The sequence below is a fragment of the Elgaria multicarinata genome, chromosome 9 (assembly GCF_023053635.1).
Source record: "Elgaria multicarinata webbii isolate HBS135686 ecotype San Diego chromosome 9, rElgMul1.1.pri, whole genome shotgun sequence".
NCBI lineage: Eukaryota > Metazoa > Chordata > Lepidosauria > Squamata > Anguidae > Elgaria > Elgaria multicarinata.
Window position 1 is genome coordinate 56,413,796 of NC_086179.1, and position 16,608 is coordinate 56,430,403.

A 16,608-nucleotide genomic window follows, 5' to 3' on the forward strand; every position below is an offset into this window, starting at 1 on the left:
ATGCAGTTTGGGCATAATCCAGTACTCTGAACAGTAGGTTCACTGTGCTTTCCTTTCACCAAACAGGAGAAATGTGTTTTGGTTCCCCCCCTTTTTTTTTTCTGACTCCCATACTTCAATGGCAATATGGAATGTGAATAGGCTTATGGGCACAATTAAAAAGGAAAGAAAAGAAGCGGGGATCCTCGTATCAAAAGCAAAGCTTTGAACGTTTAATATTTAGATTCTGCTCTGCTGTGGTATTTTGCATCTTGGTGTTGTGGACATGCCACCGGAGATCAAAGAACCATGCTGTAGAGTTCCCACTTCATTTAGCAAGGCAGGCATGTGCCAGCCATCTGTTGTAGCTGCTGACAGAAAACAGCAGTAAATTTCTCAAACTTTTGCCAAAAAAGCTTTATTGCTCAGCAGAGATGTGTTACAAGGTACCTTGTAAGCTACATCTGGATTGCATAGTCATTTACATGGCATATATGTAAACTACAGAATTACTCCCTCTCTCTTTTCTTTCTTTCTTCGCCGCAGCAGCATAAACATTTGGCAAATGAAGTCTTCAGTGGGATTTAGTCTTTTCTATAAGCGCATTTCCAAAACAAAACCAAAAAAGGGCTTTGACTAAAAACATTTAAGAAGTCAATTGCTCCCCCCACCCCCATTTTTGGCAACATTGGGATTTCAGAACTTAGAGCCACGGGAATTGATGGAGCCACTGTAGCTGCACCAGTGCAACTGGTGGGTTGAGATGCTACAGTTATCACAGAGTCTGACCTCTCCCAATACAAACCTCCTAGAGACCCACTGAATACTTACCATTGGTATAGCAAGTTGCACAATTGCACTGGCAGCTCCCATAGGTCAGAAAGATCCCAAGAGTACCCATTTGAGAGAATACCTTGTACTCTTCCTGTCCAGTACTACCAGTGAGGTTATGCACAACTCAAGTGACCTCTTGTGCTACTATGACATTGTGTGGCATACAAGAGTGCACCTGCCAGCACCTGCCATGCCAACCAGGGGTATCTCCAGAAAAACTAGTTTGGTGGAACGAAGGGGTGGCAACCACCATTATTTTTCAGGGAGCAAAGGTTTAATAGTGGGGTGGGCAGAAAAGTTGATCTCCACATATTTTGAACTGAAACCAGAGATTATGTCAACTTTTCCTAACCTGATACCCTTCAGATGTTTTGGACTACAATTCCCAGCATTCAACACCATTGGCCACGCTAGCAGAGGCTTCTGGGAGTTAACCAGAACATCTGGAGATTTACCTTCTGGCCCTTGCTATGTAGAATCTTAATACCCTGGGATTGAAAATTGGGGGAATTACTGGGACAGCAGGAAATAGTTTGGGGGAGCACCTATTACTCACTGCCCTGCAGCTATCCCTTGGAGTCATAACTGATGCCAATACTGCTCTTGTGTCAGATCTCAGCACCAGCACAAAGGCAACATATTGCACCTTTATGCCAGTTTCAGAGGCCTAATGCCAAGAAGTTCAGCGTCTTGTGCATTGCTGACCCAAATCAGATGAAATGGGTTAAACTGGAATAGTTTGATTTGTGAACCATCAGTGCTACCAGATATCAGTATCATTTGACTGTTGGACAGAAAGACGAGCTACACTATGATAGCAAACCTACACTGCTTGGCACCAGACTCTTTGAAAGACCGCCTTCTCACATATAACCCTGCTCTCATTTTAAGATCCTCAGGAGAGGCCATTCTGTCTGCTCTGCCATTATCTGAGGCACGTTTGATAGGAACATGAAAGAAGGGCCTTCTTGGTGACTGCACCAAAGCTTTGGGCAAGCCTTGTTTCATTTTTTATGCCTTTCTGTCAGAAGGCAAGGTCATTTCCTTTTAAACCAGAACTGTGCAAAAATGGCCTCTCAATATTCACCAACTTATTTCTGGGTAGAGAAATTGGGGGGACAATTTCAACAAATTTCTCCAGGTGGAGAAGGAATTCTCCAACAATTTCTCACAGGTAGGCATCAACACTGGGAACAGCTTATTTCCTTTTTTCCCAAAGGGTTTTTGGGTTTGTTTATTCATTGTTGTTGCTTTGCATTGCCACTGCAACAGCATCAACTGTGTTGGCAGCCTGGCCCTCATTTTGCACCCCCCACAATGCCCCATATACCTAGCATCACTCCAGCGCATTTAGGGGAGTAAATATAGTCACTACAAAAATAATGGTGAAGAAAATGTGGAGAAAATTCTGAAATGTGTCCTTTTATTTCTAAAAGGTAAGAAGAAGAAAACCCTTAGGAATTTCCTGAAAGTTTTCTTTCTCAAGAAAGGGGCTTCCATCTTTCTGCCTCATTCTTAGGGCAGTTTATAATTTATTTTGAATGTGTGTTGGTGGTGTTTTTGACCTCAGCTAATCCCTGTGAGGTGGCTGAGGGTCCTGTCTCTATTATTCTTTCTATTATACATCTCACCGTTGCTCTGTTGTCTCCCAGGCTGCCTGCACTTCCTGATCTGAAAAGACCCTATGGGAGGAATTAAATCCCGTGATGTCTTCCCCTCTCTAACTGTACAATGAAAGACGGGGAAGGGGACACATTCCTCAGTAAGGCAAGCACAAGCATATACACACACTCCTCCATAAGTAAGGCAAGCACAAGAACCCTGAACCAAACCCATGAGAATGTCTTCGAAATTTCTTTTGCTTTGAATTTCCCTTCTATCAAATTGAATGAGAATGGTTGAAATTTTTGCAGGAATTTTTTTCGGCACATCGCTATTTTGAACTGACTTCACTTTTGCCAGAATACATTATAGCTGGCTGGCGCTGTTTATTTCTTAAATTTTATTGATAAGTTTTTAATTTATTTGCTTTTATACATTGATTATAATTTGGTATTTTAACAGCTATGTTGTTGTTGTTGTTAGCTGCCTTGAACACCATTTGTAGTGAAAAGATGGCATATAAATTTGATTAGAATAAATATGTGATCTTCTAGTAAACATCACCGGTTAATTGTTCGGATTTCCTTTTAACCTGGTTGCATAGAGTTTGATGATATCTAGCTTGAAGAATTTAAAATTAGATCTGCAAGTGTAGTTCCTAATGATTATGATAATGGAACAAAAGAAATGGGGCAAGACGCCTGGATATCTTGGAATAGAGGAAGGGTCACATCACCAGATCCTGTGGGTAATCCAGTATTGACTGCAATGGCAGGCAGCTAGCTGTCAAAAGGTAAGCTTAACATGCAGAACCACTATCCTGGTGCGGAAACTAGAGAAATATTAGTTGTTCTGGACTTGAAGAATAGTCTACATAAGCTGCTTAGGCTAAAACAGTCTTAAGGGAAATCACCCATTCTTCAGAGAGATTTTGTCACAACAGATGTGTGTTGTGTAAAGTGACTGATTAATTTTAATTATGGATACCTGTGAGAGGTTCATCTTCTTAGTCTAAAAGTTGCAAGCCTTCTATGGTTAATGACCATGTCAGGCCCAAGTTATGACAGTGGGAACTGTCTATCCTGGTAATCAGGAACTGAAATTTCTCTTATCAGGTGCCCTGCATGGAAGAACATGGTTGCATTTTCTTTCCTTTTATCTTTTGGCTCAAACTGATGATCTTTAAGTGTGTAGTGGGAATTTTTGCTGCTTTTCAATATGTGTTGGCTATTTTTCACTGGTCAAAAGCTAGAAATATAATTGCAGGGTTTTTTTTCTTTCACTGTAATGTTTTTCAAATTAAAGTCTGGCAATATAATGAACTGTGAGATAAGTTATACATTCATAAACTTTTTCTTTGCCATTGCACCACTTTATTTCATAGCAGGTATGTGAATATTAAGGATCGCACAAGGGAAAATGACAGTTAACACCACATGCTTAGAGCTGATAGTTAACACCACATGCTTAGAGCAAAACTAAATAAAAACAGCACAGTGTGAACCACTTGAGATCGATATTATAACATGCAGACCAATAAATTAATCACAAACATATTTATTTGGAAGTAAGCCCTTGATGAATTAGCTTCTAAAATGTGCTAAGGATCACTCTCTTAGTTTTGTCAAAGGAATTCTGAAGAGTTGGGAGTGGGGTGTGTGTGTGTGTGTGTAGGGGAGATGTCACAAGATTTCCACTTTAATAATAGGATTGTCTCTTCTCCCCCTGGGAAAATGAACCCCAGGCCCTGCTTATTTGCATGTGCAAATTAATGTGTTTGTGCATGCATGTGCGCGTGCGCACACACACAGAGATTGATGGAGACAGCTAGAAGGTCCAAAAGTTCAATTATAAGGAAATTTAGAACAGAAATTATACTTTCCTGTTCTAAATCTCCAGTACTTTAACCTAAGAAAGATATTGATGATTTTAACAAATCCTGACAAATTTTTCAACCTGCAGTTGTAGGACTCTGATTTGTGGCATGATCCACTGGATTGTAAGATATATTTCCCTTCTTGTAGAAGGTAAATAAAAACCCAAATTTCTGAGATGCAATTAGTTTGAAATGTCTACCCCAAGCTATGGTTCAGCCTGATCCCATGCTCCTGAGCAAGGCCTCACTTGCGGACCACCAGTTCCAAGGGAGAGTATGAATTTTCCTATGCACATCGAGAGATTCCAGAGTGTGGTGTTGGGTCAATGTTTACTTTCTGCTCAAGGCTCCCATGTAAGATCCTGTAGGGCTGCTTCTCAGAATTCTTACACACACATGTGAGGCCACAAAGGGAAACTGCGACTTTTGGGCTGCAGTGACTTTAGCATCTCGTTACATTCAGCTTATTTTCCTTTTCACCCTGCTGAATTTAATTAGTACACTTCTTTTATTTTCAAGAGCTTGGCAGAGAAAGAGATCTGGATGAAAGAGAACAGGCTGAGGCTTTACTTTGAAAAATTCAAGGCAATGTTTATTGATAGAGAAAGCTTGATATAAATGGACTGAAGTGGTGTGCATACATCACTATAGACTGCACAGTATGCTCAACTTGGATATATCTTTTCATGTAGATAGTATCATAAAACTGGAAGGAACCAGACAGTAGAAAACTAATGATAGTGGCCTCTATAGCAACCATGGTCTTCTATTGAACAAAAGGATATGATCTTTTTTTTTTTAGTTATACTTTGCTTGTAAACCAGCTAGTTAGTTGTTTTGGTAAACTATTTGAGCTAAATGAACAGGGCTGGTGCCAGGCTTTTTTGTGCCCTAGGCAAGGTGAGCTGCTTTCTCTCTCTCTCTCTCTCTCTCTCTCTCTCTCTCTCTCACACACACACACACACACACACACACTGTGAACTGAGCAGGACAACTGGTCATCCTAAGTATCAGTGAATTGGTTCTTTGACTCATAGGCAATTGAGGCTCAATTAATATGTTTTGAGTTGTGAGTTCCACAGATCTGCATTGGGTTACATGTCATGGTTTCTTGGGACCCATTCTTCCTTTCCTAGGCCTCTTCTTTTTCTTTCCCCTTAGATTCCCCTGGTTGGCTTAGATTCCCCATCTCTGACATCAGAGCAGCTCAGTCAGTTGCTATCAACATTACTGACACATTACAGTAGAGCTGTTGGACCATTTATTGATGCTAAGCCTGTACTTCTTTTTGAGTTCTTATGGAAGACATATTGAATTCCTAAGTTGGCCATATGCATATGGTTTAGCCATGTGCAACTGAGCTGGTGAAAAATAGTAGAAGCAGACTTCCTTGTTCCCTCCTCTCCATGGCAAGGTCAAGGACTCTGCTGAATGGGATAGAATGTTGGGCAGAAGATGGGGGAGATCTCCAAAAACCAGACAGAGGCACCTGCTGTGAGCAGAGCTCAACTCACAGGAGGCACTTCCACTTGATTTGGGAGGATCCCCCTTTCTTCCATCCCATAGCTTACCCATTCAGCTAGGTTTTCCACCTTCCCTGTTGCATTTTCCAGATAGACAAAAGGTTTAACTTGGTATAAAGCCATTTCCTTTGAGAAGAAAGTTGCCAATATTATTATTTTAAAAATATTACACCCCTTCCTACTACTTCCCTTGTTCAGAGGTGATAACAGAGTAAGCCAGAGATTAGAGCTGTCCAGCTAAATGTTGAAAAAGGGATTGCCTCACTCCTTATGACCCTGCTCAGTCTTCACGATTGTCAGAGGGAACACTTCTGAGGGTGCCCTATGCTCCTGAGGTTCACCTGAAGAGCACTTGCAGTAGAGCGTTTAGTGTTGCAGCGGCCACCCTCTGGAATGCTTTACCAACTGTCCATAGACAGGTCCCACAATTCTGACACTGAGATGTCTTCTCAAGTTTCACCTCTTCACATAGGCTTTCCCTGAAGTGTGACCCAGCCAGCTGTGGTCTGTAGTGCACAGTAGAGTGTTTAGTTTTACTTCTAATTTTTTTGTGTGTGTGCATTTATTTCTTGTGCAGTTTTATCGTTACATTTTATTGTTGTTTTTGAAGGTAATGTCATTGTACATTCACTGCATTGACAACTCTGTGGAAAGCAGTATATAAATGTTGGTAATAAAGCAAGAGTGAAATGTAGGCTAAAAATTCTCCAAGATTGCACATAGTTTTAATTGTTCTTATTGCTTTTAAACTTTTCTACTTGTTTTAGTTTGTTAGTAATGTAATGCATTTTTAGCTGTGTATATTTATTGTTTTACACTGTTCTGTTTTTATCTGTACTCTGCCCTGAGATCGAAGTGATATAGGGCAGGATACAAATATTTCAATTAATAAATAAATGTTGTGGGTCATGGTAGGAACGTAGAGCAAAGGAAGTGATGGGGAAGGGGTGGAATACTGGAACCTCAATTTGTAAAGGACAAAAGAGATGAATACCTGAAAATACTAAGAAACAATGCACATAGAAATCATGCAAAATACAGATGCTATACTGAAAAATAGATATAAACAATCTTGTAAAGCTGTGTATCAGAGATGGGAAATCTGCGAAGCCTCTGACCCCTGAGAGAAATTTGGCCTGCCAAGACAGTTAATCCAGCCCACAGGGCCTCAAGTAAAGCCACACCCTGAACTCCTCCCCCTCCCTAAAGCCCCTTGAGGTCTTTGTGAAAAGATAGTAGAGATCGTCCAATTCCAATCATGCACACATTAATGAATTCAGAATCTTTTAATGAACAAGAACTACACTTCTGGCAATGTTTGTTTTGTTAATGGGATGTCGGTCTAGTTGCCATTTCAAAATCCATGCTATTTGAAAGTGTTACTGACTGATTCAATCCTGCTTACTTCTGTGTAGACGTGCAGAAGTATGTCCTACTTATTCCTGAATAGGCTTAAAATTGGTAAGAATCACATTTTGGCCCTGTCCACTTGCCTTTGGCCATCCCCATGGAGGGAGGTTTTAAGTTTTGTTTTGTGAACCACCCAAAAAGTAGGAACATGTCTAGGTTCCCTGTGTCCGGCCTCAGCCCTGCTGATGTGCCTTAATCTTGCCTCTTGTCTTTGTCAGTGCGCTGTCCCAGGTTCTGACACTGCCGTGGTGTGGCACATGCCTCATCGCTGAATCCCGAACTAATGGAATTTGCTGCCCAAGATAAGTTGACAGCCATGAGCTTTAAAAGAGGAGTAGACAAATCCATAAGGGTGGCTGTTAGCCACCATATATAAACTGTTGCCTTCATACCCTGCTTGTAGGCAGCTGGCTGCCACTGTTGCAAAGTGCTTTTGGTTTGACTCAGTCAGAAGGGCTTTTTGGATGTTCTTAGGTGTGCCTGTATGCTAAGGTCAGCAAGCCAGTTACAGCCCAGACTGCTTGGAACTTGTTTGCCACTACCTGCTACCAATTAAGTATAAGGAAAAACTTCCTGACGGTAAGGTCTGTACAATCTACCTAGGGAGGTTGTTGGTTCCCTATCTCTGGAGGTTTTTAAGACGATGCTGGACATCTGACTCTCATGGATGCTTTAATTGTTTTTCCTGCACATTGTGGAGAGTTGGACTAGATGATCCTTGTGGTCCAACTGAACATTTCTATGATTCCGGCTTCAGTTAGAAGCAGGAGAGGCATAGCTCTTAAGACAACCTTCATCCAGATGAGACATGCAGTTTTAGATTACAGCTCTCATCATCCATGATAGTGCTGTCAACAGACCAATGCCATGGCTGAAGTCACCCAGTCACATAAGACACCCATGGCCAGCTGCCAATGCCCCTGGCCTACCTGGCCATCAAAGCCCACTTGCTGCCAAACCAAGCCTGCAGGCCCCATGCACATTTTTAAAGGGAGAAAAATACGTTCTGAGTAGCAGCGCTCTGAACCAGTCAGATGCGGCCTTTATGGGGGCAGAAACGATTTGGCCAGTGAGGTTGCAAAGAGGTCTTTACATCACTCCTGTGCTCTCATTGGCTAAGTAGTTCCCAAAGGCAACATTTGATTGGTTCAGACTGCTACTTATGTATAATTTTTTTAAAAAAAAATGGAGCACCACAGGACCTGCAGGCTCAGCTGTGGCACTTCCTTTCACCAGTTTGACCAGCCACGACAGTAAGGAGGAGAAAGGCAGCAACTGTGGCAGGGATAGGCCCCTCTGACCTACTGCGCCGTCGGCAGCTGCCCACTCATGCCGACTCCTAATGCTAGGCCTGAATGGAGGCAAGCTTATTGAGTGGGAAAGGCCTATCATTAGATAGGAAAGGAAAGGAACCTCTCGTGCAAGCACTGAGTCATTACTGACTCTTGGAGGGACGCCAGCTTTTGCTGACGTTTTCTTGGCAGGCCTTATAGCGGGGTGGTTTGCCGTTGCCTTCCCCGGCCGTTATTACCTTCCCCCCAGCTAACTGGGTACTCATTTTACCGACCTCGGGAGGATGGAAAGCTGAGTCGACCCGAGCCGACTGCCTGAGAACCAGCTTCCCAACTCAGGCCATGGGGAGAGTTTTAGCTGCAGAAACTGCTGCTTTACCACTCTGTGCCACACGAGGCTTCTATCATTAGATAGTTGCCAGGAATACAGGACATCTGAGTTCTTTCAGAGCGAAGGATGTATGTAGAAAAGTTACATTGAGAGGAGCTCCCGCCTTAACTGTGTAGATTATCCCTTAGATCCATGAAAATGGCTGGCTGGTATTCTGAAACTTCTGTTTGGTATCTGCTGAAATGCTATGAATCAGTGCTGTTTAAGGCAATGATGACAGCTGCAAAAATGAGAAAAAGTAGAAGAACACAAGCAGGAAAAGGTACCAAAAGAGAAAAGATGTTTTTAGACAGAGGGCTCCTAGTCGAAAGACATTGTACTACTCTTAGGAACATAGGAAGCTGCCCTATACTGAGTCAGACCATTGGTCCATCTAACCTAGTGTTGTCGACACAGACTGGCAGTGGCTCTTCAGGCAGGATTCTCTCACAGGCCCCCTACCTGGAGATACCTCAGATTGAACCTGGTACGTTCTGCATGCAAAGCATGTGCTCTCCATCACATGCCTCTATAATCCTTCCTTTATTGGTTTTTGTATTAAGAATAAAAGATGGAAGAAGCAGTGGGAAAATGTGGGAGGAGTACCAGTGAAAGCCAGTGACATCTGGACCCACCATAAAATTCTGCGTTTGATACAGGGTGATTGCACAATAAAAGCCTCATTTGCAAGGGCACTGACTATGCTTGCAGTGAAATTAGATCATGCCCATAAAATCTATGGTAAAGATTTCTTTTCACTTGTTTTTACTAGGCTCTTATCTCTTTAACCAGGACAGCCCACTTAAATTATATAACGTCTAGTCACTGCATAGAAATAAAATACACAGATGTTGCTGTTTGATTTTTTTAAACCTTACACAATTGAGCTACCCTAATTGATCTGAGTTTTCATGGAAATATTTAACATGCTTTTAATGGCAACAAAACTTCACAAAAGGTAGGTAACAAATGGATAGGTTCCCCCTCCTTTTTTCCCCTTAAGGATTAACCACTGCAACACTTAATGATTTTTAAACTTTACTTTGCTAAATGTTCTGTTAATGGTTGATGTTTGTTTCAGATTAGATGTCAACAGAGTAGTTCTTGCCCAAACCTCCTTTATGGCCTGGATATGTTCAGCGCTAACAGTAGCTACTGATGTTTCATAGCTTTAAAGAGAGTTTACATTTTAGGGCAAGAGATTTATTATACAGGAGTATAAGCTGAAGCTGGTAGAGAAACCCATGGAAGCAATAAAGATCCAATTACACAATCTTTGCTTCTAGCCACACTTTTCACTTATGTAAGTTATTGATTATACTTTCATGAGATCATAATCAAAAGATTATTCTTTGGTAATGGTGTGTTAGAGGAGTTTTATCCCAAACTTCAAAGCTGTCTTCTAAGCCTTAAGAACAAAGGCTTACTAGTTTTGAAGCATGGCCAAAGTGAGTCTGTGTGTTCTGTTCATGCTTCCTATAATTCAAAGAGGTCGGTGATCTTGCCCATAGGCTGTGAACTCTTCTATCATCACATCAGGTAAGCTTCTATCACCAACAGATGAAAATCTTTAAGTATATATCCTTAATTAACAATACAGTCCCTTAAAAATGTATTTTACAAATGTTTCTAATGGTTTTTTTAATCTTCAAGGCCCATTTTCTTTAATAATGTTTTTTCTCCAGAAAAGAAGTGTAAATAAATAGGTAAAAAAAAAAAAGAAGTAACTGATACATTAGATTTTTTTTAATACAGCCTTCCACAGTCTGGTGACCTCCAGATGTTTCAGTCTACAATGTTTATCTTTCCTGACCATTATCTATGCTGGATGGGGATGATGGGCATTGTAGTTAAACACATTTGGGGAGCACATAGTTGGGGAAGGCTGATATAATATACAATCTTCTTAAGCTACAGTCTTATACACACTTACCTGAGAGCAGGTACCTGAACTCAATAGGACTTACCTCTGAGTAGGCACACATAGCTTGCACTGTTAAAGTAACATTGCCAGTTAACTTCAGGGGTAGGGGTTTGGACTAGATGGATTTTGAGGTTGCTTTGATTCTTCATCCTTTTTCATTACACCTTTATCCACAGAATCATAATGATCCCCTCGCCAAGCTTTTAACCCAAGCCTGTACAACATAAGGTCCATGCGCTTTGTGACCCCTTTGTGCATGGCAGTATTCTAAACACAGATGGTTTGTGGTCCATTTTCACTACTTTGGGGTGGGAATCCTTGGATTCAGAGGCACATGGTAGAGTTGATGCTAGTTTTTCCAGTGAGTTGTAGCCAGCCAGACAAATTGCTGGATAAGTGAAAGCCTTGTGTGCCCTTACTATGAAGTTCAGTAAGAAGGAGTAGAAAGAAGATAGTGGGGGCAAACAAAAAGACTGAGAAAGGGGGCGGGGTCAGATCCAGGCTCAAACGTGGAGACTGGAAGATACACTTTACCAGGACTGTAGACAGTGAGCTGGTTCACATGTAATAACGAGCTAGAATATTGGTTGTTGCCTTACCCAGAGTTTACCCATGATTTTTCTGCCAGAAATCAGACAAGCACAGGTTGTTTTCCAATTTCAGGGTTGTTTGATTCCCTTCTCCTTTGCCCTCTCCCTCCCTGTATCCCAAATGCCTTTGCGGTGCAGTAGTAATAGTACATAGAGTGGCCAGGTTTGCCTGCAACCTCTGTAGCCTAGCAAAACAGCCCATGGAACAAACAGCCCATGTTTCTGAGTCACATGTAATGACAACCCATAGTTAAAACAAGCCAGAGTTCACAATTCAGCAACAAACCATGAGTCCTATTCCTGGGTTTTTCATGGTTAACGAACACATAGTTAGCCAATAGTTCTAGATTTGCACATAACAACCCAGGATTTAAGAATCCATACTTAATACTCTGGGTTGTTATGCGTGAACCAGGTCAGAGGGTGCAAAACCATTACCGCAAGGGGGGAAACTGAGGATAAATTGTAGATCATCCCTGAGAATTGTTATGAAAAACTATTTCCCTATAGCTATGTACCCATTTCCAGATCTTGTAAGATTTGCTGGAGTCAATCAGAAGCAGTGCTTGAATAGAACAATCACTGTTTCTGAATAGTGAGTTGCAAGAGAAATTAACTTTAGAAAGAGAACTCATGGTTTTGCAATGAAAGCCAGAAAAAAAAACTTTAAAGTGAATTGTCCTCTCTGATGCATTGATCTATTAGAATAAATAGTTAGATTGAATAAGATAAGTGATCAACATTCAGCAAATTGTTGGAGAGGTTGTGGGGAAAAAGGAACGTATTTACATATGTGGTGGCAGTGCAAATATGTACAAAGATTATGGAAGATGGTGTTCTCAGAAATTGAAGAAATAGTGGGAATGAAAATAGAACAAACACCAAAAATAGCATTGCTGTCACTATTTGAAGATATAAAGTGTGGAAAAGGAACTATAGAGCTGATATCGAATTTGTTGGTTGCAGCACGACTGATGGTAGCTAGGAACTGGAAGGTCCAAGGGGAATATTCTATTGAGGAATGGTACAAAGAAGTATGGGACATAGCCATTAATGATAAACTGACATGTAATATTAAGTGGAGAAAAGGCGTAACTAAAATAAATGAGTTCGAAGGAATTTGGAAACAGTTCCTAGTGTTTGTGTTTACTAAGGGAAGTGGGAAACCACCAGCAGAAGAAACGATTAGATTTTGGACTCAAGAATGATCCCGAGGTGGGGGGTGCACTTTTATGTTAAGAACGAAGATGTTGTAGTATGATAAGGTATATGTAATAGTTTTTGATATTTGTACTCAACAATCATTCAATATGTATGCAGCAGATATTTGATTTTTTTTTCTTATTGTGTTTTGTTTCAGTTATATTTTGGTAATGTTTATCTATGTTTATATAGTGTTGAAAATGAATAAAAATTTAATAAAAAAAATAGAATAAAAGTAATCACATCTCATGACAATACCTTTATTAGGACCAACCAAGAAGTTACGAAATGATTAGTGGGCTTTGTAGGGATTCTTCTTCTGAAGGATAAACCTTGTTTGAGCATACATGGGTGAATTTATTATTTTCTGAGTAAATAACAAACTCAGTAAGTTTTAATCTTTCCCTCATTGGGTTCAGTGACACAAGTAAACAGCTCTAAATAGTGCTCATGATAGATCATAGAACTGAATCAAATCATAGAACTGTTTTAGATCTGCTGTTTCAAATCTCTGTATTGCTGCTCAGTTTTATCCTGTTTGTGCTTTTAAGCTTCCATGTTTTATGTTTTTTGCTATACCCTGTGGATTTAATTTTTGTGAACCTTCTAGAGAACTTTGGTGATTGAGCAGTATTGAAATGAAATAAATACATGAAATAAATAAATAAAAGGCTGGAAAGGGATTACATGTTAATGAGCCGGTTGCCCTTGTGTAGGATTCTCCTTTTAAGAGGCTAGAAGTACATCTTATCCCTTGATTTCCTTCTAGATCTCCAATATATGTTCTATCTGTCTATCTAAAAACAAGGAATATATGCTCCTTCCTGGTTCTTTTGCATTGAGGGGAACAATATTATATGCCCAACTTGCTTTTTATCCCCTTCTCACTAATTGGCTTCTTCTTAGCTTTATGATACTCATTTATTCTATGTTAGGAATACCAGCTACATTCCAAAATGCTAAGGTAAGATAACACCATGAGCAGCACTCAATGGAAAGATGTGTATGAAGCTATTTGACTGGCTCACAGGATCTGCACTCCTGCTTAAAAACGATTCATAACAGTAGTGAGGCCCAGGACACACTTCATTTTCAAACCATTTTCTGCTTGGTGTAGATTTAGCCCAGTTATTGTTTTCATACTATTAAGACCATGTAAAAACTCATTATAACCTGTTTTTCAAAAGAATTAAAACATCAAAGCTAAGCCATGAGAAACAGACATTATGACAGTAGTGCTGTTGCCATGGCTGTAGGAATCTAAAAGGAGCAAAACACTTTTTTTCTAATCAAACTATTTTATTTTAAAATCATAAACTAAACTATGGACCATTTGGATACTTTGATACCTCACATTTTGTAGGAAAAAACTCTTTCCCTTCATTAAAATCCACCTTAAAAGAGTTCTATAGTTTCACCTCATATTTTGCTGCCACCCTCTTTTGCATTATATCTCTTTCAAATGTCATTTATTGAGAGGACCGTTCTGCCTCTATCTGTCAAAATTTCACTTCCTTTTCAACTCCCATAGTTTGCCACCAAAATTTGACAGTGTGGCAGCAAAAGAGGGCAAAATCTGCCCATTTTTTTGCTGCTGAGCTGTCACGTTGCCAAATTTTGGTGGTGCAGCAGGGGCTTGCCCTGGTAGGTTCTGGATGGGGAAAATTGGATCCCGTTCCCCAGACCCCAGGCATTGCTCCCTTTTAATTTAGAAGTACTACAATTTAAATAAAAATAGGATATGACACACTGAGCCATGCGAGTCAACCTTTTTGGGTAAACCATAAAGGCGTAACTTGTCATGTGTAAGGCATTTTCCCTTACCATGGTTGCTCTATAACCATGTTGCTACCTAACCTATGGCCACCACAGCCTCAACATGGCTGTCAGCCTCAGCCAGGAAATGGCTGACTACGGCTATGCATGTAGCAAGGGATGAATGAATGAGTCAGAGGACTGAAGAGATCAGTGGAGAGGTACACGGTTAGGCAAACAAGACAATGGGCTGTGGTTTTGTGTTTGTGTAGCAACAGCAATAGGTGTGGTTAGTGGTAACCACAGTGAGACATGGTTACCATAACCACATTCCCCAAAGTGTCATCTGAACAGGGTTAATTTCTCTTTATAGTGGGGAAGGACTGGTGTGCCTGCTTGCTGAATTGTGGTCCAGGTGCTAACTGTTGATGGACAACTTCAAGGACCTTGCTCTCCCTTCCTATGGGACTTTCCTTCTGAAACCAGATTTGGACTGGTCAGGCCTTCAAACAGAGGACTGTTCTCTTTTCGCCCTTCAGATAGACAACTGTCCTCTGTAAAGTAGGACACATGACCAACCTAATGTAAAACAATGAATTGCTCTTGCAATTGCCCTTGCTCGGCTTCATCCATTTTCTTCTGCTGCCCCTTACGCCTGGAACGCTCTTCCAGAACATTTGAGAACTACAAGTTCAATCACAGCTTTTAAAGCTCAACTAAAAACTTTTCTTTTTCCTAAAGCTTTTAAAACTTGATGTTGTGCGGACTTTATACTGTTAGTTTTACTAACAGTATAACCCTGTGCCTGCTTACCCTACCCTGTGCCTGTTTGCATTCTCTTCCCCTCCTTATTGTTTTACTATGATTTTATTAGATTGTAAGCCTATGCGGCAGGGTCTTGCTATTTACTGTTTTACTCTGTACAGCACCATGTACATTGATGGTGCTATATAAATAATAATAATAATAATAATAATAATAAGAAGAAGAAGAAGAAGAAGAAGAAGAAGAAGAAGAAGAAGAAGTAGAAAGCGGGGAACCATCATTAGTGAGAGACACACATCCTTCTTTCCAGTTCATATATAATATAAATATCAAATATTTAAACAATATATTAAAGGTTCACCCGATAACTATACCTGGCATCCAATTATATTCAAATTCAGTTTTTAATATCTGAAGTTGATATTTGGTAGTATTTGATAGTTACCATTATATATAAACTATCAAATACTGTCATATATTAACTGTTCAATATGAAATACTGTTTTAGTATTTGACAGCTGATGACTTATGTAAGATTTCTTCCCTGATCCCTGCCAAAATCAAAGCAATCAAGAGGTGCCAATGTCTAAACTAAATTTTAAGGAGGGACATGTCACACATTATCATTTGGATTTAAAATTCAAAACACTATATCTAACTTCTGCATGGCAAATTGTGAATTTGAGCAGGTTTTGAATATTTTCCAAATGTCTGTTATCTTCACAGCCACTGCAGGTTTCAATTTGCTTGTGCAGACTTTTGTACTGTCATTTAAAATTGAGTAAAATATTTAAAAAATTACAATAGCAAAAAAATAAAAATAAAATACAATGTCTAAGAATAGACAGAAATCCACCCTAATTCTATGCACGTTTTTTCAGAAGTAAGTAAGAGTATATTCAGTACAGCTTAGCCCTATAGGATTGCAGCCTTACTTAGATTCTCATCGGAGTTAACATGCTGAAGAACAGACAGACCAACTTGATTAAAATAAAATAAATATCTCTTTTGCATTGATCTTATAGGCTGAATACTTCTATGAGTTCCTGTCTTTGCGATCACTGGATAAAGGCATAATGGCTGACCCAACTGTCAACATCCCTCTTCTTGGAACAGTACCTCACCAAGCATCAGGTTTGTGGCATCTGTGTGCATATATGTGTCCAAACATGTTATTCTTGTGAAGCACATATGGGAAAATGTTTTCAGCCTGGGACTGCATTCTCTGTGCAGAAATGTCCTGGAGAGTCATATGCCAGTGGTGGGTCTGCCAAAAGTGGGCAGGGCCAAAGGCCTATTTCCTCTCCCTCTATCTCATCCTTCTCTTTCTACCCACATCTGATCCTGGCTCTCTTGCTCTTCCATTTCCCCTTCTATTTCACTCCTTTTCTCTTCCCCTTCTTTTTCTTTCCAATCCAGAAAAAAAAAACTTTTCCTCTCTAACCTTTTCCTCCCCTGCTTCTCTTTCGCCTTTCCTGTCTCTAT

General features: G+C 40.2%; 1 protein-coding gene across 1 annotated transcript in view; it reads left to right on the forward strand.

Annotated features, from left to right (window-relative positions):
- WIF1 (WNT inhibitory factor 1) overlaps positions 1–16,608 on the forward strand; it is a 44,354-nt gene that overhangs the window by 7,225 nt on the left and 20,521 nt on the right. Inside the window, exon 3 of the mRNA XM_063134775.1 lies at positions 16,149–16,257. Within this exon, the coding sequence (XP_062990845.1) occupies positions 16,149–16,257 (109 nt within the window). The remainder of the gene's footprint in view (positions 1–16,148; positions 16,258–16,608) is intronic.